The sequence below is a fragment of the Geotrypetes seraphini genome, chromosome 2 (genome assembly GCF_902459505.1).
Source record: "Geotrypetes seraphini chromosome 2, aGeoSer1.1, whole genome shotgun sequence".
NCBI lineage: Eukaryota > Metazoa > Chordata > Amphibia > Gymnophiona > Dermophiidae > Geotrypetes > Geotrypetes seraphini.
Genome location: NC_047085.1, coordinates 442,012,288 through 442,037,708, shown reverse-complemented (window position 1 = coordinate 442,037,708; position 25,421 = coordinate 442,012,288). Strand labels below are relative to the sequence as shown.

The 25,421-nt window shown below is 41.7% G+C and overlaps 1 protein-coding gene across 1 annotated transcript in view; it reads right to left on the bottom strand.

Annotated features, from left to right (window-relative positions):
• Positions 1-25,421, bottom strand: part of GAD2 (glutamate decarboxylase 2) — a 149,260-nt gene that overhangs the window by 89,855 nt on the left and 33,984 nt on the right. The window contains exon 6 of the mRNA XM_033934223.1: positions 13,392-13,504. Coding sequence (XP_033790114.1) covers positions 13,392-13,504 — 113 coding nt within the window. The remainder of the gene's footprint in view (positions 1-13,391; positions 13,505-25,421) is intronic.

Here is a 25,421-nt window from a genome sequence, read left to right as displayed (position 1 = left end):
TTATTTGAGATTCAGACACTGTCTCCCTCTTCTACAAACCCGTGCTAGTGGCTGCCACGTGGTAACGGCCCCGAAGTCCATAGAGATTTAAAGGGCTTCGGGGCCATTACTGAGCAGCAGCCGCTAGCGTAGCTTTGTAGAAGAGTGTATGTGTAAAGACCAGGGTTACCCTATGGCTCCAGAAAAAGGAGGATGGATTGAGACTTCTGGGTTTTACTTCCATTTCTTTCAATGGAAGTAAAACCCAGATATCTCAATCTGTCCTCTTTTTTTCTAGAGCCATATGGGAACCCTAGTAAAGACCTGACTATTTTATCATTGGTTTATGATTTAAATCTTGTGAAGATAGATATTATCTATGTATTCAATTAGATGTAGGAATTGTAGACTGTATTGCTACTTGGCTAAAGACATATCTCTTCTCTCAATAGCCAATCTCCTATCCTCTCAACTCTTCCCTATAACAACCACAAGATCTGACCTAAAAAAATGTAACTTCAAGAACGTGATCTAATTCTTGTTGTAAATCACATAGATTCATTGTAGAGAACTGCGGGATATAAGACACTGTACTGTATTGTTTATAAACAGGTGATGGTACGCGCTCCCATGGTACTGTTTAGAAATGGCTGTGCTAAAGGCAACATTAGTGCATGACTATTAATGTAAAAAATGGAAAATCTGAGTTTTTACTTCAAGGGTAAAAATGGCCTTATTGTATGGGAAAGACCAATGTAAGGGCACCCTAAGGCCTATTTTTACTGTAGCTTACTAAAAGTCCCCTAAGTATGACAAACTTCTCTCACACACACTTTCTTCCCTATCAGAGAGAGGAAATGCAAGCATTATCTGATTCAGTTCTCAAAGGAATCCATGCAATCATTTTGTTGTTGTCAAGGAGAATATTCATGCAAATTGATGGAAAAATACATGCTATTTAAAGCTGCAACAGAGGCTGCTCAGGAAGTCAAAAATAGGCATAAAATAAGGTATTTTTAGCCTGTCTTGCTTCGAGACATGGAATTCATTAGTTTATTCATTTCCCTGTACATGATACTCATTATCCATTTTGAAACATGAAAGGTTGCTCTGTTGATGTTGGCACCCAATTGACAAAAGAAAACCACATTGAGCTCAATCTGTGGTATTAGTAAAATATAAAACCAAGAAGCAAAAACCATTAGTTCACGTGTCTATGTCTACACTGTCTCATTTGCATACCATCTGACACATGTATTCACCATGGCTTCAGAGAAATCGATAGGGGAAGTTGACACACAAGCAGTTATTTTTATTATGATCAGAAAAATCTGCCAATTCCAAAACAACTCTCAAGGCAAGAGAAATTGATGACAAAAAAGGCAAGCATGTATCTATGTAAATTAAGTTAAACTAAATTAAAGCCTCTGGCTGAGCTGCTTCAGTCAATGGACACAAAATTCTATATCTATGCTGATGATGTGCAACTGCTCATACCCAATGAACCAGATCAGTGGCGTACCTAAGGGGCGGGGGGGGGGAGGGGGCGGTCCGCCCCATGTGCATGCCCCAAGGGGGTGCACAGGAGAGAGCTGAATGGGGACGACGGGGGACTCGCGGGGTTAAATACAACTTGAGCTGCGAGGCTCGTCTTTTGTTCCTACCTGCCCTGCTGCGCACACATAGCCGACCGGAAGTCTTCCCCGATGTCAGCGTTGAGGTCAGAGGGAGGGCTTAAGCAAAGCCTGCCCTTGACATCAGCGCTGACATCGAGGAAGACTTCCCATCGGCTATGTGTGCGCAGCAGGGCAGGCAGGAAATGGAAGATGAGCCTCGCGGCTCAAGCTCCATTTGGCTGAGAAAGTTGCTAAGATGAGGGCAGGGAGGCAAACGCGGAACACAAAAGGGGGGAGGGAGTGCATTTTTGGACACAAGGCATGAACTTGGGAGAGAGGAAGGGAGGGAAAGAGATGCTGAGGTGAGAGAGGGAGTGCATTTTTTTACACAAAGGATAGAGGATGGAGGAAGGGAGGGAATGAGGTGGGGGAGGGAGTGCGTTTTTGGACACAAGGCATGAACTTGGGAAAGAGGATGGAGGAAGGGAGGGAAAGAGATGCTAAAGTGGGGGAGGGAATGCATTTTTGGACACAGAAGGCATGAACTTGGGAGAGAGGAAGGGAGGGAAAGAGATGCTGAGGTGGAAGAGGGAGTGTGCTTTTGGACACAAAGCATGAACTTGGGAGAGAGGATGGAGGGAGGGAATGAGATGGGGAGGGAGTGCGTTTTTGGACATAAGGCATGAACTTGGGAAAGAGGATGGAGGAAGGGAGGGAAAGAGATGCTGAGGTGGGGGAGGGAATGCATTTTTGGACACAGAAGGCATGAACTTGGGAGAGAGGAAGGGAGGGAAAGAGATGGTTGTGTACACGGGGAATGGAAGAAAGGATAATTTTTGGTCATAGGGAGGGAGTGAGGTACAGATGAGAGAGAGAAATATTGTGGTAGAACGGACAGATTGAAATGGATGCAAGAGGGAGGAATGTTGGACATAGTGGTGAAGGAAATGGAGGGAGAGATGTGGCATGGGCTGGAGAGGGGTGATAGAAGGAGAAATGGTGGGCATGAGACTGGTGGGCAGGAGCAAAAGATGAGAAAGGGATAAATGCTGGACCATGGTAGGAGAAACCAATGGACAGCAACAGAAGAATTTACAGAAGATGGGAAAGCGGAAAAAAGAAACTGGGACCAACTTTATGGAAAAATAAATCTCCAGACAACAAAGGTAAAAACAGAATTTATTGACTAAAATATGTTAGCTTTGGGAAATGTATATAGCAGATGTCTTTGTATTGTGTTCAAAAGAAAAGGAAATGCATTTCTGGTTTTATTTCTACAGTGTTGAAGTACTTGCTTACCCTTTCTGTGACTGGTGGGTATCCCCAAGCACCGCCAGCAGAGGTCCTCCTCTAGAGACGGCCAGAACTCCCCTCCAACAAGCACATCAGTTGCTGGCAACATCCATGAGCCACTGAGGTGCCAGCATCTGTGACTCAGGGACGCTACTGCTGCCTGCCAAGCTTGGCAAAAAGGACCCCCGGCCAACTGCAAAGGAAGTCCTCAACTGACAGCTTGGGGGTTCTCATCAGCTGAGTATTTATATTTTATATTTACATTAGAGGCTCTGGTAGAAACCCATTTACAAAGTATGTATTCTTCCCAATTAATATATCTAAATTAATAAAGTGTTTTGCTTATTTGTAAATGGGTCTCTACTAGAGCCTTTAATTCAGTAGCATAATTAAATGAAATAACTATTTCTGAAGTTTATAGGGACGGGCAGGGACGAAGGGGATTCCTCACGGGGACGGAGGGAATCCTCGCGGGGATGGGTGGGGACGGAGGGATTCCTCACGGGGACGGGTGGGACTTCTGTCCCTGCGCAACTCTCTAGTGCACAGCCGGCCACCCTCCCTATTCTGCTGCTTTCCTTAACCAGCAGCAGCAGCAGTAAACAGGGGTGTCTGTGGGTGCTCACCGGCGTTGCTCATCTTCTGGCTGGCTCCCTTGCTGAAAGCCACTGGCGTCCTCTCCTCACGCGATCTGCATCTGCGTCGGAAGCATTCCCTCTGACGTTACGACATCAGAGAGAAGGCTTCCGAGGCAGCTGCGGATCGCGCGAGGAGCGGACGCCCGGGGCTTTCAGCAGGGGAGCCGGCCAGACTTGCTGGGCAGGGAAGGGTGGAGGGTAGACATGCTGGGCAGGGAAGGAGGGAGGGTAGAAATGCTGCACAGGGAAGGGGAAAGGGTAGAAATACTGCACAGGGAAGGGGGAGGGTAGAAATACTGCACAGGCAAGGGGGGAGAAATGCTGAAAAGGCAAGGGGGGAGACATGCTGCTGCTGCTGCACAGGGAAGGGAGGAGGGTAGAAATACTGCACAGGCAAGGGGGGAGACATGCTGCTGCTGCAGCACCCAATTTGGGAGAGAGGGGGAAGGAGAGAGAAGGGAGAGGAACCAGAGATGCCAAGTCCATGGGAGGGAGGGAAAGGAAGAAAGGAAAGGAGATACCAGATAATGGAGGGGGAGGAAGAGATGCCATGGCATAAGGGAAGGGAAGGAGATAGAGATATCACACCATGGTGTGGAGTGGGAAGGAAGGAAGGAAAGGAAAAGAGAAAGAGAGAGATGCCAAAGCATAGGGGAGGGGGTGGAGACAGAAAAATGGAGAGGGGTGAAGCTGAAATGAATCATGTGCAAAGGAAAGAAGGGACCCCAGATAAACAGTTTATTGAAGGGACATAGAAAGAGGAAAGATGCCATATGGAAGAGAGAGAGGGTGGACAGTAGATGGAAGGGGCAAAGAGAGTGTGGGCAGTAGATGGAAGTGGTAGAGAGAGAGAGAGGGCAGAAGCTGGGTGGAAGGGGGAAAGAGAGGGCAGATGTTGCATGGAAGGGAGAGAGGACAAATGCTGCATAGAAAGAAGAGAGCAAAGAAGATGATTAAAGCAGAAACGACAAAAGGTAGAAAGATTTTTTTGTTGCTTTACTTAGAATCAAGTAGTATTGTAACTGTATTGATGAAAGTTTATAAATAGGAAATGGAAATAAGGCAATTTTTTGGACTAAACCCCTTTCCTCAGGCCAGGATACCTTAACAGCAGTATACTGTACTGTTCTGAAGAAAGATTTGGCCTCTGAAAGCTAATTGAAAAATGGATTAGTCCAATAAAATGGTATTTTCTTATTTCTTATTATTTGTTTTATTTTTATTTGTTAATTTGTAAAGTGGTGATTGTTATGTATCAGTTTTTTCAAATTTACATCTACTGTCTTTATATTTTGCACAGTATTAGGGGACATGTGTCACTGTTTTTGTGGTGTTGCATTGTATGCAGAGTCTGATTTCTTGGCAGTTCAGTTTAACTTTTGTCTACATATTTCTATTTTTAGTTTGTGATTATTCCATATTGGGCAAGGGTGTGTCTCTGTTCTGTATGTATGAAAAGAACATAGTTTTCAGTTGGCATTGACTACAGGATCAATTGACTGTGCGGGATTTGACTTGTTTAGTTTTACAATGTATGTGTTGGTGTTCTAGTGCTCACTGCAGTGTTTAAGATGCTGCCTTTTCCTAGGTACACTCTTGTTGTGCGATATGTGGATTGTTACTAAAAATCATATTTTTGATATAGATGGGGGGAGTGTCAAAAAATTATGGGCCCCTGGTGTTACATATGCTAGGTACGCCACTGAACCAGATCTACCCACAGCTTTGAGAAAACTGACTGCCTAATTGCAGCTCAGGAATGGTAAAACAACAAACTCTGCCTGAACCCAACCAAAACAGAGATTTTCTAAGTTCCTAACACAAGCGGACAAACACCTGACTTCAAAATATCTTTTGGGAAGTATGAATGCCCCCTAAAATCACAGGTCAGGAATCATGGGATACTACTAGACTCATCAAAAATTGTCTCTATCATCTTTGGCAGCTACAAAATCTCCCTCCATATATTAAAAAAACAAGTCTGATCACAGTGGTCCATTCCATGGTAACATTTATTTATTTAAAAAATTTCTTACCCGCTTACACCTAAGCGGCTTACAAGATACAGTCATAATATTAGGACATACATCCAATAGCATACAAAAATGTGAATCTCCATAGAAACAGAAACATGATGGCAGATAAAGGCCAAATGGCCCATCTAGTCTGCCCATCTGCAGTAACCATTATCTCTTCCTCTCTCTAAGAGATCCCACATGCCTATCCCATGCTTTCTTGAAATCAGACAAAGTCTCTGTCTCCACCATTTCTACCGGGAGACTGTTCCATGTATCTACTACCCTTTCTGTAAAAAAGTATTTCCTTTGGCTCAGGAGTAATCTATCACCTCTTAAGTTCATCCTATGCCTTCTCATTCCAGAACTTCCTTTCAAATGAAAGAGACTTGACTCCATAAAATAATATTCATTCACTTAAACACCTTCACATACAATGATGACATCACGACTAGACTTCTGCAATGCCCTGTACACTGGTCTAACCACAAAGATATTGCAAAAGGCATCACCCGCTTCACACCCTTCCTGCATAAACTATACCGGCTACCAGAATCTTACAAGACTAAATTTAAATCTCTGCATTTGATTTTCATGGTCCTCAGCCAAATGGGCCAGAATACTTAAAGAACAAGCTAACCCTTGATACAACATCGAGACGTCTGAGGTCCTGTCAAGGAACATCACTATCTGCACCCTCATCAAAGGAAATTGAATGATGTGATACCCACCAGCGAGACTTCTCAGGAGTAGCCCCCACATTCAGAAAGCAAATAAAAGCCTGACTTTTCACCCAAGCCTTTAATACATAGGGTGAATGACTATATGCTCATTCTGCACCATACTAACTAAATCAGCTCCTTATGCGTTGCTTAACATATAAACAACTTGCCTTGAATTTAGCCTCCTGCCTGTTTATCTCAGCTCACTCTGTGCCACCCATCTTGTCTCCATTTAATATCTGCATTTGATCCCTTGGCTATAGGATAAGCTGTATTATAGAAAAGCATTAGCGTCAAATCTATGTTATTTGAATGTTCTGATATTTGCTTATTAAATACTTCATAAGTAATATTCTCCCTTTTAGTATATATTATATCTCTCTCATTTGAATTTCAGTGCTTAATAAGTGTATTTTTGAAACTGTTTCATGGTAGTCCTATTAATAAGCTTCAAGTTTCTGATTTTAACTCTACCTCATTCATTGTATTTAAGTTTATATTTAAACTTTTTACTGCTGTTATGCTGTTAACAGCGCTGTTTTATGTTGAATTATATTTGCTGTATACCATCTTGGGTGAATCTCTTCATAATGGTGGTTAATAAAGCTCAATAAATAAATATCACATTTATCCATCTATACCAGGGGTGTCAAATGTTGGTCCTCGAGGGCCGCAATCCAGTTGAGTTTTCAGAATTTCCCCAATGAATATGCAATGAAAGCAGTGCATGCAAACAGATCTCATGCATATTCATTGGGGAAATCCTGAAAACCTGACTGGATTGCGGTCCTCGAGGACCACCATTTGACAACCCTGATTTATACAGTCTTTTCTGTGCATGATTCACTTATAACTTTTCCATAAATATATGGAAAGCTTTAAAGTCCACTGGGTGACATCATCATGGTGCTGGAGGCACAATCAGGGCTGCCAGCATCACCAGCACCTTTATGCCTAAATTCCTTCCTCATATGTTCCGAGTACCACTTGTTGCCCTATAGAGCTGGTGGTTTTCTCTTAATGTAATTCGTTCACAAGCGGTATTCGCCATTATCAGGCTCATTAATTTGCACTTCAATAGAAACTAAATACCATTTGTCATTGGACATCAAAACTATTTGGAACATCTTTGGACAATGGAACGCTTTGGACTTCTGATGCAGGCCTCTGGCCGAAACATGACTCGTGTCGAGTCACCTTGAGATATCCAATAAAGTGTTCCGTTCTATTCCATTGGTTGTCGTCTCCTGTGCTGTGCTTCTGTGTGGATTTCCCTTGATGGCATTTTTGAGATTGATGTCAGAGCAGTCTGAAGCATTTTCAAATACCTATCCACCTCTTTCTTCCTGACTCTTCTAACTGATGCCATAAAAGAGTATTGATCTGCCTTCCTGTGTGTAGTATAACATAGTAACATAGTAAATGATGGCAGATAAAGACCTGAACAGTCCATTCAGTCTGCCCATTAGTTATTCTCATTAAAAATACATGATTAACCTAATTTGTCTCTTCTTTGATATTTCTGGGCCATAGACTAAAGTCCACCTGGTATTGTCGTAGGTTCCAACTGCTGAAGTTGCCATCTAAGCTCACTCCAGCCTATCCAACTATCCCGTGTTTGCAGAATATCTGCTGTAAAGTCTGGCTAGTAACGTTCTCATGTTCCAAGTTAGTGGAGTTCTCACTTGATGCCCTCCCCAGCCCATCCTAGATGAAGAGGACAATCCAGATACGAAAGACTTTAAAAACTTTCTATCTCTACTCAATTACAATCTCCCTTTACTCACACAAACATATGAAAAAGGTCATCACTTAGATGTGGTAGCTATGTCCACAAAGGAAATTTTAGACCCTGCCATCTCTCTACCTAATGGCACCTGGTGTCACGATATCTGGTCTGACCATTTTACTTATTATTTCAAATTAATCTGGACTCATTTAAAATCTAAAACACATCCAAGGATAAAAAGAGAACATCACACAAAGGGCTATATCAATCCAGAAGAATATTGGTCACAATATGAAGTACAAGTGGAAATAGGAAAAGGAATCAATTTCTGGGATCAATGGATGAAAACTAGCACATCCATTTTAGATAAAATTGCCCCTAAACGAAATAGCAAAAGCTGCGCAAATAAATATATCAAATGGTTTGACACCGAACTTCTAAAAATGAAACAACTAGTAAGACGAATGGAAAGAATTTGGAAAAAAACAGAATTGTCAGACCGTAATAACTGGAGATCTAACATAAAAATCTACAAACAACTGATAAAAGACAAACGTAAAGCATTCTACTCTTCTAAAATCAACTTATCTAGCATTAGCTCAAAAGGAATCAATACAAAAGAGCTGTTCAACTCGGTTCCGAATTTATTTGACACCACACGCCACACTCAACTCATGTACAATATTAAACCACCTTCAGCAAATGATTTAGCACAGCATTTCGATTCAAAAATCAAAAACCTAAGAAACAACTGTTCGACAAATGACACCAATGATCATCAAATAGCTAACTTACAAGGAAATGAAATACCAGCAGACATGATCTGGAGTTCCTTTCAAGATTTAGAATGGAATAATTATATCAAACTATATAAAAAATACTCTAAATCATACTGCAGTCTGGCCTCATGTCCCCCAGAAATTATGAAAGTGTCTCCTTTAGAATTTAAATGATCTTTGCTGAATTACTTAGCCCATAACCTAAAAAATGGAAAGTTCCTCACTAATAATGGTCACATAATAATAACCCCAATTCCAAAAAATAGCAAAGAATCATCAGCACTGGTAACCAACTATAGACCAGTAGCATCCATTCCATTTATTGTAAAAATCATGGAAGGATTGGTACATACCCAACTGATGGAATATCTTGATCAGTTCTCTCTCCTGCATGAAACTCAATCTGGTTTTAGACCTCTGTTCAGTATTGAGACGGTAATTGCAGCTATCTTAAATAATCTGCATCTCTTGTTTAGTAAGGGCCTTAATGCCCTGATCATGCAATTTGATATGAGCTCTGCCTTTGACCTAGTGGACCACGGGAAAATGCTACAATGTCTAGATACAATTGGTATTAGTGAAGAGGTGTTGGACTGGTTTTGAGGCTTCCTTATGTCCCGTACCTATCAAGTACGTTTCAATTACGATCTCTCCGATACCTGGAGCAATCTATCTGGCGTACCGCAAGGATCACCACTATTCCCATTGCTTTCCAATGTCTACATGTCCTCACTAGGTGTGCAATTGACCCAGCTGGGGATAAAATTATTCAGTTTCGCAGATGACTTTACGATCATCATTCCATTCATTAACTCTCTCTTGGAAATTACTCCCAAGGCATCAGAAGCACTAAATTTGATGGAACAATGGAGACTAAATTCAAACTGAAACTTAATTCAGAAAAACCAAAATTTTTTGTAGCTTCGCCACACCCGCTTGACACCAAAACACCGTTATGCATCAATAACCTCAGTTATCCTATTCAATCTACTATGAAGGTATTGGGTATAACACTAGACCAGTGCTTAACCATGAAGGACCAGGTAGACTCCTTAATCAGAAAGGGTTTTTTACACTCTCTGGAAACTTTGATCCATTAGAGTCAACTTGATTACTGTAACATCGCCTATTTAGCAATTTTCCAAAAGAATATGCGACGATTGTAATGGGTGCAAAATTCAGCGGTCAAACTGATTTTCGGGCTGAAGAAGTTTGTTCATGTGACACCTTACTACCGACAGCTGCATTGGCTGCCGATGGAGGCACGCATTAAATTTAAGTTCGCCTGTTTCTGCTTTAAACTATATGATCTAGCCCCTAAATACATAACTGACCTTTTCTCCTCAGCCAACAGACATAAGAGAAGCTCACATTTGAACTTCGTTTCCCCTCCAGTTAGAGGATGTAAACTCAAAAGACACCATCAACACCTTTTCTCTCATCAGGCAGCATTATGGGGTAAAGATCTAGAACAATTGATTACGCCTACTACTTATGGGGAATTCAGGAAACGCCTAAAAACATTTCTGTTCCTGAAATTTTGCAGAAGCAGTGGCAGAGGCTTAAGAGCACAGCTCCGCCCCTCCCCCGATCCAGCAGGGTTCTATACCATACTAGATATCGGATCTGAGAATGGTGGCAGTTGACCGTTTAATGCAGCTGATGCACCGAGATGATAGTGGCGGTTGTCTGGCTGTTGCAGAGGTCATCCGATCCAAATGTCATGCCTGCATTTTAGCATTGCATTGACTCTGATCTAAATGACTAGCCTGTATTTTGGCACTCATTACTACTTCCTGGGAAACCTCATGGCTGAAATATTGTGTGTTGGCTTGGCTGCATACGTCAGGGCTCAAGGAGCATACCAGCTTTCGCTCCTTGGCATATCGTCTTTATGAACTTCTAACATCAGATCCTGTTGTCTGACTGGAATTTACTTTATTTCATTTATCTTATTTTTATTTATTGTTTTCTCAGGTACTTTAGCTAGATTGTGAGCCTTCGGGACAGCTAGGGAAATCCAAAGTACCATTTTTATTTATTTTATTTTAATGTATCTTTAATCTATCTTCATTGTAAACCGCTTTGAACCTCATGGTATAGCGGTATATAAGAAATCAAATCAAATCAAATCAAATATCTAGGCAGCTGACCCATACAACTCTTTCTCCTCAATAACTGATCCCTTGAGCTGTTAATCACTAGCTTCCACCATGTTAAGTTCAATCTATTTGTACCATATTTTAATATTTGTAAACTGCATAGAACTTCACGGTCCTGCAGTATATAAACTGTTATTATTATTAGTACAAATAACAAAAACACTCTATATTAATGCACGATCACTTACACTAGCTCCACAGCTGCAGTAAACAACTGCACCAAGATGTAAGCATGAACACGTATAAATAATAGAATTCTACAATTTATCACATATTTACATAGGTCACACATTCTTCACCCAGCTCTGCCCATGTACGTGTTAACCTGCAAAGTATGCACCATCAAATCATGGCATATACTTCGCCACTAGTTGGTAGTCTATAAGAGGTCACTTACATGCATAAATTGAACAGACAACAGCTATTGTACATCTCTTCCTCTCACCTACAAACTACCATGGGGTAATTCTCAAAAGGTTGCCTAAAACTGGGTGCTGGGATGCTGCACACAAAAAGACTAAATTCGGTAAATGGCACCTATGTTTGGATGCTGAAAAAAAAAAAAAAAAAAAAAAAAAAGCTCCGAACATTATTTTATGAACGGTGCTCTGAGTTGGGCACCATTTATAGAACAGCACATAACATCGGGACCTGTGCCCAAACTTTTTGATGCAAGGATTTATATCAACTGAAACCTGGTGTAAATTGTCGCATGCTAATAGGGATCCCACAAATTCTACTGTATAATACTGTGCACATCTTTAGTGGATTCCCCTGACTTGCCTATGCCCCTCCCATGGCCACACCCCCTTTTCAGTGGTGCGTTAAATGATTTACATGCACATCTTTATAGAACAGCAAAATGTTGCCAGTTAAGGCCAATCATTGACTGATAGCATATAATTATTGGTACTAATTGGCTCTTTACTCAATTAAATTGCACATGCAAATTGGGCATGTGCCTAAATGTGAGCACGCAATTATATATATAGAATTCGGGGCTGAGCACAGATACTAGAATGACAATTGCTATAGACTGCTAGTGTTAAGTCCACTTTTACGTACCTAACTTTAGGCAAGAACACCTATTCTAGCCAAATTGCTGGTATAATTCTATAATCTGTGGGGAAAACTGCCCTCACCCACTATGCCCCTCCCAGATCCATGCTCCTTCTTGCAGTTTTGTGCCCTGCAATTTGTGTGCACACTTTATAAAATACCAAATAGGGGCAGTTATGTGCAAAAATGCTAGTTACTGCCAATTGATACCAATTCTAGTCAATCATTGGTCATTAATATTAATTAGTAGCTTGTTAGCTTATTAAGCATGCAACTGACCTTGTAGGTTTGCATGGGTTTTGGGTATAGATCACTTGGGGCTCCTTTTTACTAAGGTGCGCTGGCGTTTTTAGCGCTCGTTAAAGATTATCACGTGCTAATCACACGCTAAACGAAACATACCAACGCAAGCTCTATGGAGGCATTCACATTTAGTGTGTGTGCGGTACTGTAGCGTGCGCTAAGCGAGCACTAAAACCGTTAGTGCACCTTAGTAAAAGGAGCCCTTGGGGTCCTTGGTGGTGTATGTGTGTGTGTTCATACATGATGGGTCTCAGTGGAGCAGTTTAAATATATTCATAACAGTAGGTCCAGAAAGCATATAATTTTGGGAAAATGACTATGGGATAGGAATCATGGATGGATAGTACAATTGCTTCTTATGTAATAGTTAGGGTCCAGAAAAGCCACCTTTCTATAGACAAGTGCCATTATGTTTGTTTATTTATTTACCACTTATACCCTACGTGGTTTACATTCAGGTTCTCAAGCATTTTTCCCTATCTGTTCTGGTGGGCTATTTAATGTACCTGAGGCAATAAGGGGTTAAGTGACTTGCTCAGGGTCACAAGGAGCAGTGTAGGATTTGAACCCACAACCTCAGGGTGCTGAGGCTGTAGCTCTAACTACTGCAAATGGGACCTTTCAACTTTTCCTGAGAATTTTCTCCAGTTCAAATCCAATGAGATTAGTAAGAATAAAAATAATGTACATGGACTGGGCCCTATCTTCCCTTTCACTAAAATTTCTTCCCATATAAAGTACATTGGAGTGTGTTCTTTTCACAAGACAGACTGTCCCCCTGTCATTTCCTTTAAAATGCAAAATAGATGAGCAGAGTAGAACTGGAAGGCAAATGTCTCTTCTGATTATATGTTTGAGGAAGCACTGTGGCTGTTTCCGTCAGAGTGCAATGGCTTTAAGTAACAACCACCAATGTTAAGAGAGAAAATTCTCCTGAAATCATGTCCATGCATTTTATGAATCTGAACTGTTTTGCTTTAGAGAAGACAAATGTTGTTATTCTCAGCAAATGTCTTTACAATTCAGGCTCTGTTATAGCAGCATAAAGGACATAGCATGCTTTTAATAATATAAGAAAGCTTTAAATGACATATACCGGGTGAAAATATTCCATCACCACAACCTCCTGGCCAGCCAATAATTTCTCTCATTTTCTTTAGGGTGACATATTCCAAAAGCACAAACACTGGAGCAATTTCATAAGTGAACCTGTAATAGAATAAAAAGACCATATTTTATTTATATATTTTCATCTCTACATATTGCAAAACATGCGTATAATTTATGTAGAGCCATGCAGAGAGTAGGGGGAAATATAGATGGGTAAAGAGATATGGAAAATGCTTTGACAAAGTAGACTTATAAACTGCATCTTTTCCAGTTAGTGGTAACATACACTTCTCCCCCGTCATTCGCGGGGGATACGGGCAGAGCTGGACCGCGAATGCTGAAAAACCACAATTATCAGGCTCTGACCCACCCTACCTCCCTGCCGCCTTCCCGGCCTTACCTGGTGGTCTAGAGGGTTTTCGGGACAGGAGCGATCTTCCTACACTCCTGCCCCGTGCAGATCGCCATCAGGAAATGCTGTAGGGAGTTCCCGACGTAGTCTCGAGAGACTACGGGAACTCCCAGCAGCCAGTTCCTCATGGCGATCTGCATGGGGCAGGAGCGTAGGAAGATCGCTCCTGCCCCAAAAACCCTCTAGACCACCAGGTAAGACCGGGAAGGCGGCAGGGAGGAAAAAAGACTGTGTTTTAAATTTTCCCACTCCCCAGAAAAAAATCGCGATTATATGAAACCGCGAGTGCAGGAACCGCGAATGGGGAGGGGGAAGTGTAATACATCTTAACAGTAGTCCACATTGATAACTAGGCCACTACAAGAAGCTTAATTCATGGGCCTAAAAAATTCTAACTGAGCCAATAATTTTCATAATACATTAGAGAAAAACAGATGCGTAACCATTTATGCCATTACAGTACTCCCCCAAAATTCACTGGAGTTCTGTTCGAGGAACACCTGCAAATTTAAAAAAAACGCAAATGCAGTTTAGGAGCGGATCGGAGGCAGGAGAGGGCAGCTGGGGTGCCGGTTGGTGCTGAAAGGTGGGTTCATTCTTAGTATTTTTCGACCGCCTCTTCCAGGAACTAAAGTCAAGCTACACCAATCAGGAACTGCTTTGACATGCTATCTGACGTGTCAAAGCAGCTCCTGATTGGCGTAGCCTGACTTTAGTACCAGGAAGAGGCAGTCAGAAAAGATTGTGAAAGACTAAGGGCTCCTTTTACGAAGGTGCGCTAGCGTTTTTAGCGCGCACTATATTGCCACCCACGCTACACGCTGATGCCTCCATAGAGCTTGCGTTAGTATTTTTCGTGTAGCGCGGGATTAGCGCGTGCTAATCTTCAGTGCACGCTAAAACCGCTAGCGTACCTTCGTACAAGGAGCCCTGAGTCCGCGATTCGCGAACCACAAATTCACGGGGGTATACTGTAAATAGTTTTCATGAACCTGATGAAGAATTACTTTGATATAATTTTGTATTTCATTTTATTATTGCTCTTTCTGCTTTCTGATGCCAGTCACAACAGTTGAACCTATAGAAACATGGATCAATATTCATAACCAATAGTCACTGTAATTTTTAAAATGCAAGCTGTGTCATATGAAAAATGTGTATATTCAGCATCACTGAATGAGGACAATATTCAGCTGCTATATAGGTGGAAGCTAGTCCATAGCGATCCCTAGGGGTTATCCTTGATAAAGCTAGTCCATAGCGAAACATGTCGGTATGACAATCCCTCGGCCAGAGACCACATGACAAAAGCTAAGAATAGCTTTTTAAGTAGTTAACCTAAACGAATTTAAATGCAAAAGTAATAAAAGAAATAGAATTTTACAAGTATAAGATAGGACCCGATGAAGAGTTGACACGTAAAGCTTGGAGCAATGAGATGGTATTGAGCTCCAAGTGGTGCCACTGAGGATCCTGTAAATACTTTAGTCCATGAGGGTATATCAGGGTAGTTGAGTGTGCACTACCTTGGGAATTATAATATAGGTGGAGGGGCATTTTTGATAGTGTGTCTGACTTTGTACGTTTCCCACAAGACATACAAAAGCTGGGTCAGGGAAACATACATTTTTGAAACCACTAGACATCCAAATGTTTTTTTTTTTTTTTTGGAAAATGACATATTTGGATGTTTTGGTCCTTAGGATGTCAAACTTTTTTGACCATTTTCAAATACAAAAACGTCCATGTTCAAAACGTCCATATCAAGCACATTTGGGCGTGGGAGGGACTAGCATCTTAATGAACTGGCCAAACAGATATCCCAACAGGCCAGTGAGGCACCTTAGAGGGCACTGCTGCGAACTTCACATAAAGGGTGCCAGGTACATATTTCACCAGAACCCCCTTTTAGTGTATGGTGAGCCCTCCAAAACTCCCCTGAAACCTACAGTATCCACCTGTCTACCACCCCAATAGCCCTTATGGTTGCAGGTGTCACCTATGTGACAGTACAGTAGGTTTTGTGTGTGTTTTGCTGTGTTCACACTTTCCACCATAAATTTAATGGTTAGAGTGGCTTATGGGACTTGCTACTCTTCTCTATGGTTCACTAGCCCACCTACCAGGTTACTTAAGTCACCTGTGTGTAGTTCTACTAGGCTTTCCTATACTAGGTGCTGCTGATCTGGAGAAAGGTATGTATTTTTATATTCTAATCTTTGTGGGGTGTGAGGGGGTCAGTGAGCTCAGGGGAAGTGTGTGTGGGATCTTTATGTTATCTCTGCAGTGGTTATGTGGTCACTTATACCCTTTTAAAACAGGTCTAACTCAAAACATATAAGTTTCATCCAGGACATCGGCCAAAACATTTGATTATCCCTGCATGACGTCTAAGTCTAAGCCTGCCCAGAACCCACAAAAATGCTGCCCATAACACTCCTTCCAGCATGCCCCTTTAAGCTCTGGATACATAGTGGTTTAAAAGTCTTACTGGTCATGCAGAATATTGGTTTCTAAAATTGGCACTTGTACGTCCTGATTATTAGGACATCTAAATGTCGACTTAGGTGGATGTTTTGATTATGATCCCCATAGTTTCTGTGTTTAAGACTAGTTTTTCAGTTCTAAAATAAACACACACTGCCCGATATTGAAACTACAGGAGATAGTCAGCTGTCTCCCGTGGTCCGTGGCAGAAATGAAAATCCGTATCCAGCGACCAGCATTGAATTTCTGGAATTTTTTTGGGGCAGCCTGAAACATGCCTGGCTAAACTGAGATTCTATGGCTGGCCAGTTAAGTCCTAGAGGCCAAAGATAGACCTGCTTTTTAGGCGGATCTGTCTGGCTGCTGAACTTAGCATGAGAGCCACTAAATATTAGCAGGGACTGGCTATGTTGCATAACATAGCTGGTTGCTAAGCTATCCACCAAATAGGATATTCTGCGGGAGATAGCTGGTGAACCATCCAAATAAGGTTACGCGCAGAGTTTGTCTGTTTACACTTCCTTCCGCTAAATTATGTTGTTACAAAAAATTTCTGGAGAGAACTCTCTCTTTTCAAGCTGCCAAATTAAATGATTGGTTTGGTAAAATTATGCTAGGATCCTCTTCTTATCTAGATTTTAGAAAACTATCGAAGACCCAACTGTTTGAAAAATTTGTATCCTAACTGGTTGTTTCGTTTAATAATTCCATGCTTCCGTCATGCAATGTATCTTCTTTTAAATTGTATTTTTACTGTATGGTCGGTTCTTAGAACCATTCTTTTAAATTGCATTTTGCTTTTAAATCATATTTTCTACTGTAGGATCAATTCTTATTTATTGTATTTTGTTTTGAATTGTTTTTTTCCTTTTAAAATTACTCTCCACTGTATGACTTCTGCTTATTTGTTGTAAACCGCCTAGAACCATTTTTTGGATAGGCGGTATATAAAAATAAAATTATTATTATTATTATCTCCCACTGAAGATCAATGGTTAGCTGGCTATGTCCTATTTAGCTGGCTGGGAGCAGTTCCTGTCCTGCTAAATAGCGTTGAATATAGGACCTAGTAACTATCCCTACAGAATTTGAATATTGTCGCTATATAGATATTTTTAAGTTGTCACCCCTGCTCCACCCAGATACTATAAGGACAGTGTCACTGTGGTTAGAACAACATTCAGCCAACATCCCAATAGTGCTGGCTAGCAGAATTACACATGTACAGACTGTAGGTAAATGCAGAACTACTTTTGAATATTGAATCATATAATTGTAATGTACGAGATAATCAGCTTCCAAAATAACAATAATTTTTTGATTTTTTGTATTATGGATAAGATTAATATTATAAACCAAGAAACAAAGATCCACTTATTTTGCATATAACTAAGAGCTTTTTATTTAGGTCTGGATTCTCTAACTGGTCCTATTGTCAGCAGCCGCCTTAAAAGCGGTTGCTGATCGTGTGCCAATCACATGATGGTGCCGGTTAGAGAATCATGCCTCTGGCCAGGGTTTTCCAGGCCTACGTTTCCAGTGCCTACCTTTCATGTGAATCACGCCTCCATTGGTTCTTTACGGTGCCTAACGCCAATTCCAGTGTTAGCCACGCCTACAGTGGCGTTAAGCACCTTAAAGTTCTTACAGTGGCATAATTTCAGCGCTGATTTTTTTAGGCATCAGTAGGCACCTTGAAAATCAATCTCAACTGTTCTAAAAAAGGTATTTTTAATTCTAAGAAAGTTGTATATTATTAGAAGCTACGCGGTCAAGTCGCATTTTATTTATTTATTTGGATCGATTTATTATGACTAGAGAATGAGACAGGGAAAATCTTTCACCATTCCCGCCCCATCCCCGTGAGCTCGTCCCCGTCCTTGCCACATCCCGCGAGCTCAGTCTCCATCCCTGCCCCGTCCCCGCGAGCTCAGTCCTCGTCCACACACCGCAAGCTCGGTCCCCGTCCCCATCCTGCAAGCTTGGTCCCCGTCCCCGCCCTGCAATCTGTCATATCTCACCCGCACAAGCCTCGAATAGTTATGATTTTATACTGAACTTATTTTATGAAAGTATAAAAAGAGACTATTCTGTACAATTGTCATTATATAAATATAAATAATACAGAGCAAGGATCAATAAAACCCCTGTCTCCCCTCCCTTTCACAAATATCCCCTCCACTATTTTGAAAACTGAACAAACCAAATTAGTACAGAATGCTACATAGAAAAATCAAGCTAACAGAATACTTCAGTCACACATGGCAGGAATAGTGTTAGGGGAGAGCAACTAGGGCAACTGCCTCCTGGTCAGAGAGAGCCCTAAGCCAGCTGGAAGCTAAAGAAGCACTGCCTGGGTTTTGCAGTTCCAAGATATGTCTAATACCAGCTCTAGCAGGATATATATTTCAAATCTGAAATATTCTAATCACAAAATATAAAATAAATTTTTTTTCTACCTTTTGTTGTCTGGTAATTTTATTCTTCAAATCACATTAGTTTCAGACTTTGGTTTTGGATTCCTTCTGTCTTCATCGTGGCATGGCTGGCTGCTGAAGGTAAAATAGGCCTAAGAGGAGCTGGGGAGGAGATGCCGAATCTGACACGGGTGCAATTTTTTTTTTACCACAGGAGCAAGACTTTTTCTGCTTCCACGGGGCGGTGAAAGGTCTTGTCCCCATTCCTGCGGTAAACCAGTTGCAAATGTCCCCATTACTGCAGATTTACTGCGGTGACCACAGTTTACTGTGGTAAATGGTCCCTATGTCATTATCTAATTATGACTATCGCGTACCTCTGACATCAAGAATTCACATCCAATGAACAAATGCACATGTTGCATGCAGACTTCGTGGGCATATAAGGTGGGATGTCAACAAGTTGCCAATATAGCAACCATGGCTGTCATGGGGAAAAAACGTGATTTATCAGACATTGAAAGAGGCATGATCATCAGTTACCGGGTCAAGGGCGGCAGCATTTTTGAAACGGCAGAGTTTGTGAACTGCTCATGGACTGCTGTCATTAAAGTGTACTGTGAGTGGATGAATGGAACCTTTTCAATTAACCAACATGGTAACTGTGGGGAAGCACAAGCCATCAATGCAAGAGGTGAATGTCAGCTGCGCAGATTGGTGCAGGCCGATCGGCATACTATCATGGATCAACTCACCGTCCAGACGCCTATAGTGTAGGCAGCCTGCCTTGGTTTTTTTTTTAGAAAATATGCATCCCAATTGAATGTTAGACAGTGATAGATGCCTACTGCCGCCGTTTATAGAATTTGGTCCAAAAAACCTATAAAAAGTAGTATATGGTTTGCTGGGGAAAAACAAAAAGAAATCATCACCAAATACTCTCTAACTAGTAATGAATTCAGCAACTTCTTCACAGAGAAAATAAGAGGATATAGAAAGGCAACAGCCTAAATAACAACATATCAATAATCAAAACATATGAGAGAAACAGGAGACACAATGGAAGAGTTCGAACAAATCACAGAGAACCAGACCTACCATCCAAAGACATGCCTGATACACCTAATGAGAGATCTCGAAGGCTCAGGACTCACCTATCTCACAGACTTTATCAATAAATCATTACAATCTGGAGAAGTTCTACTTAAATGGAAACTCTCAGTCATCAAGCTCATTCTAAAGAATAAAGATAATGGCCTAGGAGATCTCTCCAACTACAGACTGGTAGCCAATCAATCATGGATATCTAAACTAATAGACAAATTAACCTGCCAACAAATATCAGACTTCCTAGAAAACTCATCAAAGCTAGAACAGACCCAATCAGGATTCAGAAGACACCTGAGCATGGAAACTGTATTACAGTACAGGACAAGACTCAATCTTCAAACACCATGCTAGTGGAGAAAATGTCCTGCTGGGGTTCCTGGACCTTTCAGCAGCCTTCAACCTAGTCCAACACACACTGCTAAAATCAAGATGCAGAGATGCAAAGGAAAAGTCCTGGCATGGACAGAGTCCTTTCTATCATAAAGACTAACGAGAGTAGAATGGCAAGCAACTGGAAAGAAACTGACATAGGAGTACCGCAGGGATCAACAATGTCACCCATGCTGTTCAACATCTTCCTCCAAATGCTAGGGAATTTCATCAAAAAACTTGGATGGGAATGCTACATCTATGCAATGTCCAACTAATCATCCCACTGAAGAAACAGAATGCAAAGACTAAACAGAAGATCAAGTCAGGTCTAGAGAAAATCTTTGGATGATTCCAAACAAATGGACTAGAAGTAAACAAGGAAAAACAGAACTACTAATTAATAGGAAGGAAATAGCCCAAGATACCAACTAACTCTAAATGGCAATACCATAAAATCATCTACAGAGGGAGTAAGAAAACTAGGTGTATGGCTGAACCCAAACTTATTAGCCAGTGGCACCTTACTCTCTCTGTGTGGGAGTGTATGGCGCAGTGGTTAAAAGCTACAGCTTCAGCACCCTGGGGTTATGGGTTCAAACTCACACTGCTCCTTATGACCCTGGGCAAGTCACTTAATCCTCCCATTGCCCTAGGTACAAACAGGGAAAATGCTTGAATACCTGAATAAATTAATGTAAACTGTTCTGAGCTCCCCTGGGAGAACAGTATAGAAAACTGAATAAATTAAATGGGAAATAAAACCTTAAATCGCCTATATTAGGAATGTATACGCTCTCATACATCCATTCTGTTTCTCATTATTCACAGTAATCTCCCAGATCCTCAGCGATGTCTTTCACAGTCTATGGCTTTATGCACCTACTCTTCACTGGATCCTTTTTATGTTAATCTTTAAATATTTGTTAGCTTATTTAACATTGCGTAATAAATGTACCAAAAAGTACCGTATTTTCACTCATATACCGCGCACCCGTGTAAAACACGCACACGGGTATAGCGCGCGGGGAACATAAATTTATGTAATAAAATTTTAATATAGCGCGCACACGCATATACCGCACATGCTAAAACCTCCTCCCGCCTACTCCGAACCGGCATCCTCCCCCCCCGCTCGCATCACCCCCCCTCCCCCGTGATCCTACATCCCCCCCAGCACCGCATAGACAACTCTTACCCAATTGGGCACCGGCACCAGCACCAATGCACAGGATGTGCCAGTGCCAGTGCCCGAAGATCCTCCCTCGTTGGGCTGGGCTGGGCTGGGCGGTGCGAGAGAGTTCCTCCTTCTTCCTGTGCCGGGCTGGACTAGGCTTTGAGCATTTGCGCATGCTCAAAGCCTTCTGGTCTCGCTCTCTCCAAGATAATCTCCAAGTTCCGTCTAAGCTCTGTTGTAAAACTTTCGGTTATAAATGCTGTACGACTAAGTCTAAGCCGGCCCACGTCCTGTCCAACTCCCGCCCTCGACATGCCTCCCGAAATGCCCCGTTTAACTTTGGATGTTGAGCGGCACTATGAAGGCCTAGGTCATTTAGAAATACATCCAAAACCCGTTTTTATTTTCGGTGCTTGGACGTTTTTGAGAAATGTTCGTCCAAGTGCCGACTTAGGCCAGTTTTTGGACGTTTTTCTCTTTCGATTATGAGCCTCACAATCTTTAGCCACAACTTCCTGTACCTGTTTGACCTCAATTATTTCAACTTCATTTTTCCCCAATTTAGATTTAATTGAGGTCATTTCCGATTATATTACATTTAGTTCTTGTTCTTGTTTATGTATTTTCTTTTCCACCTCTCTGATTTGTGGGTTCAAAGTGTTTCCTAGTTTAATGACTAAGTCCCAGAGAGACTCCATAGTAATTTCAGTGGGGTTTTCAACCACAAAAGAACTAATCTCACCTCCTAAAGTTGTAGTTTGTTGATCCTGTTTTTCCTCCCTCTTCTTCGGTGTTCCAACCGCTGTATCTCTCTCAAGACTCAAAGAGTCTTTCGGGATATCAGTCTCCAAACTCCCGGATGAACGAGCCTCCCGGGTTGCAGACACTATCTCATTGGAGGTGTCTGATTCCCACGGTGAACTGGTGCGCTGCGGTCTGCGTCGCCTGGTCCAACGGGCCCTGATGTCGTTGATGTCTCCCTTTGAAGCCGATTCAGGAGCTATTGGGGGATTTTCAGGGCGCCGCAAGGCTCCTGCGGCATTTCTCCCCTTCCTTTATGGCATGAGGGAAGTTTTAGACAAGTTGAAAAGCGAAACAAGGTAAAATTTCCAATTTTCCCCCGAGCGCTCAAGAGCCGCTTCCCACAGCCATTCAGCCATTCCCGGCCATCTTGGATCCCACTGAATTTTTAAAGTTATTAATTTAGACATAAAACATTTCTTCTTTTCAGCACCATTTCCTGTATGAATTTCATTATGCAATTTGCCTTGCTTTTGTTGCATTACCATTCATTTATTCAGGTTTTTTTTGCATCACTTTTCTTTGATTGGAGTACTCAAGCCATGGTGCACCTGTAAGGCCTGCAATTAGTGACCTCTCTCAAATTAGACCTTATTTCCAGTGCTAATTACGGTACGCTGTGGCCCGGCTCATCCCGCAGTCACAGTTTTTGCAGGAGCTACTGCTTTAATGAGGATGCAAATGAGTCCCATAATTCATTCAAAGGAAATCAACAAACTAGTTGGGTTCAGATGATGGCTTTTAAAAGCTAACCAATGCTTAACAATCCAAGCTGTAAGGACTTTTACAGTGTCTTCTTCGGGTAATGTGAAAACAGGCCCAAAATACATAATTTATGTTCAGTTACTGACCAGTTTTTCAGACTGAACAAACAACATATTTTTGCATTAAATTTATGGGACTTTTTAGCTTTGTACATTTTAGTAGAGGCAAAGAAATGCAACCATTTATATAAAGTTTAAACATGCATGGTATTCTTGGAATTTGCTTACAGCTTTCATCTTAAAGGGGTTACATTAAGGTATACTAGGTGTTTTCCTGTCCCCATAGAGCTTACAATTTAAGGGTCCTTTTGCAAAAATGAGATAAATTTTGCACTTACTATGAAGTAGGGATGTCTGCAGGCAAGAAATAGTTAGCTAGTTTTATTTTTCCCTAAGTTTTCCTGATTGTCATGGGCTTCTTTTCATTTTTTTTTTTTGCACATATTTGCTTTAATACAGGGTTATTAGTGTAATACGTATATCCCACATCAAATAGGAAACACAACCCCACGTGCAAAAATATGAACCAGAGAAAAGGAGTGGGGAAGAGACACGGTCTACCAATTCCAGGGACAATCAATTTTTAAAAATATATGAATGAATCAATGATACATATAAGCCTTTCTTAGGGTGTATGCATGTGGCCCAGTAGATGGTGTCAGGGTACAAGACATAAACCCAAAAAGGAATACTCTTAATATCCTGTTGAGAGCCAGCTGCTCAATGTGGTTCCAAATAAGAAAAACGCTGCAAGCTTCTGCTCATGCCGAATGGCATAGCAGCGTTTTTTACTTTTCTTATTTGAAACCACATTGAGCAGCTGGCTCTCAACAGGATATTAAGAGTATTCCTTTTTGGGTTATGTCTTGTTTCCTGACACCATCTACTGGGCTACACGCATACACCCCTGAGGAAGGCTTTTACAGCTGAAACACAGACCGTGTTGGGATCCATTACAACATGGATTAAAATACTCTTTTTTATTAGGCCTGCACTTTTATGTATATGTTATACATGTATCATTGATTCATTCATATATTTTTAATAAATTGATTGTCCCTGGAATTGGTAGACCGTGTCCCTTGCCCACTCCTTTTTTCTGGTTCATACTGTAGCATTTTAAAACACACTAATCGACTCAACATGTTACTTTGTCAGTTTGTGAGTGTCAGAGCATTTACCTCGCTGGCCCGCGGTAGAACCCTCTACCGTGGCTTTGTAGAAGGAGTCCTAAGTGTGCACTATATTTTTAAAGGTGTGCTAATGAAGCAAATGTGCACTATGCAATGCAAATCCCTACTAGTGCACGGTGAGTGTCTAGATTACAATTTGGTAAGTGTATGGAATCTGGGCCAGCAATTGAAGGAAATTCCAGTGTGTTTCCATAAAGTTACTGCACAGAAAAGTGCTTTACTGTGCAGTACGAACACTGACAATATGGATGCACTTATGACCTCCCATTAGAAGGTAGCTGGTTTTAAGAAAGGTTTGGACAATTTCCTGAAGGAAAAGTCCATAGTCTGTTATTGAGACAGACATGGGGGAAGCCACTACTTGCCCTGGATCGGTAGCATGGAATATTGCTACACCTTGGGTTTTGGCCAGGTACTAGTGACTTGGATTGGCCACCATGAGAACAGGTTACTGGGCTTGATGGACTATTGGTCTGACCCGGTAAGGCTATTCTTATGTTCTTATGTATTAGACATACAACCTTAGATAGAATTAGTATTTATCCCGTTTAGGACCTCAGCAGTGCAGACTGTGAGAAGGTTTCATTCACAGAATTAATTTGCACTAAAGTCTTCATCGGTCTTGTTTCTTATAAATAGTTTTTCTATTTTCTATTTTCTATAAATATTTTACTCCTCAAATAATGTAAGATAAATCAAATACTCATCTCTTTAATAAAGCATAGCAGGGGTTCTTCACCAACATAGGCTATGTTTCGCCCAGGGGGCTTTATCAAGGTATTTCCCCTTTGTTATGCCGGTTCCTTGAAGACTAAAAATGGCAGTATTCAAGGAACCGGCATAACAAAGGGGAAATACCTTGATAAAGCCCCCTGGGCGAAACATAGCCTATATTGGTGAAGAACCCCTGCTATGCTTTATTAAAGAGATGAGTATTTGATTTACCGTATTTGCCGGCGTATAAGACGACTTTTCAGTACCTTAAAATCCTCCCCAAAGTCGGGGGTCGTCTTATACGCCGGGTACTGTTTACATGCAGTGGCGTACCAAGGGGGGGGGGGGCGGAGGGGGCGGTGCGCCCCGGGTGCCAGCCCTAAGGGGGTGCTCCCGGCCTTGCCGTTCAATCCCCCCCACCCCCGAAGGACCGCTCGCCCCACTGACCTTCCTGCACCACCTGTGAAGCAGTCCGCAGCAGGATCGCGAAGTTAGCGTCAGCGATCCCGCCCCTCCTCTGACGTCAGAGGAGGGGCGGGACCGTGGCGCAGGAAACAGCGCAGGGATCGCTG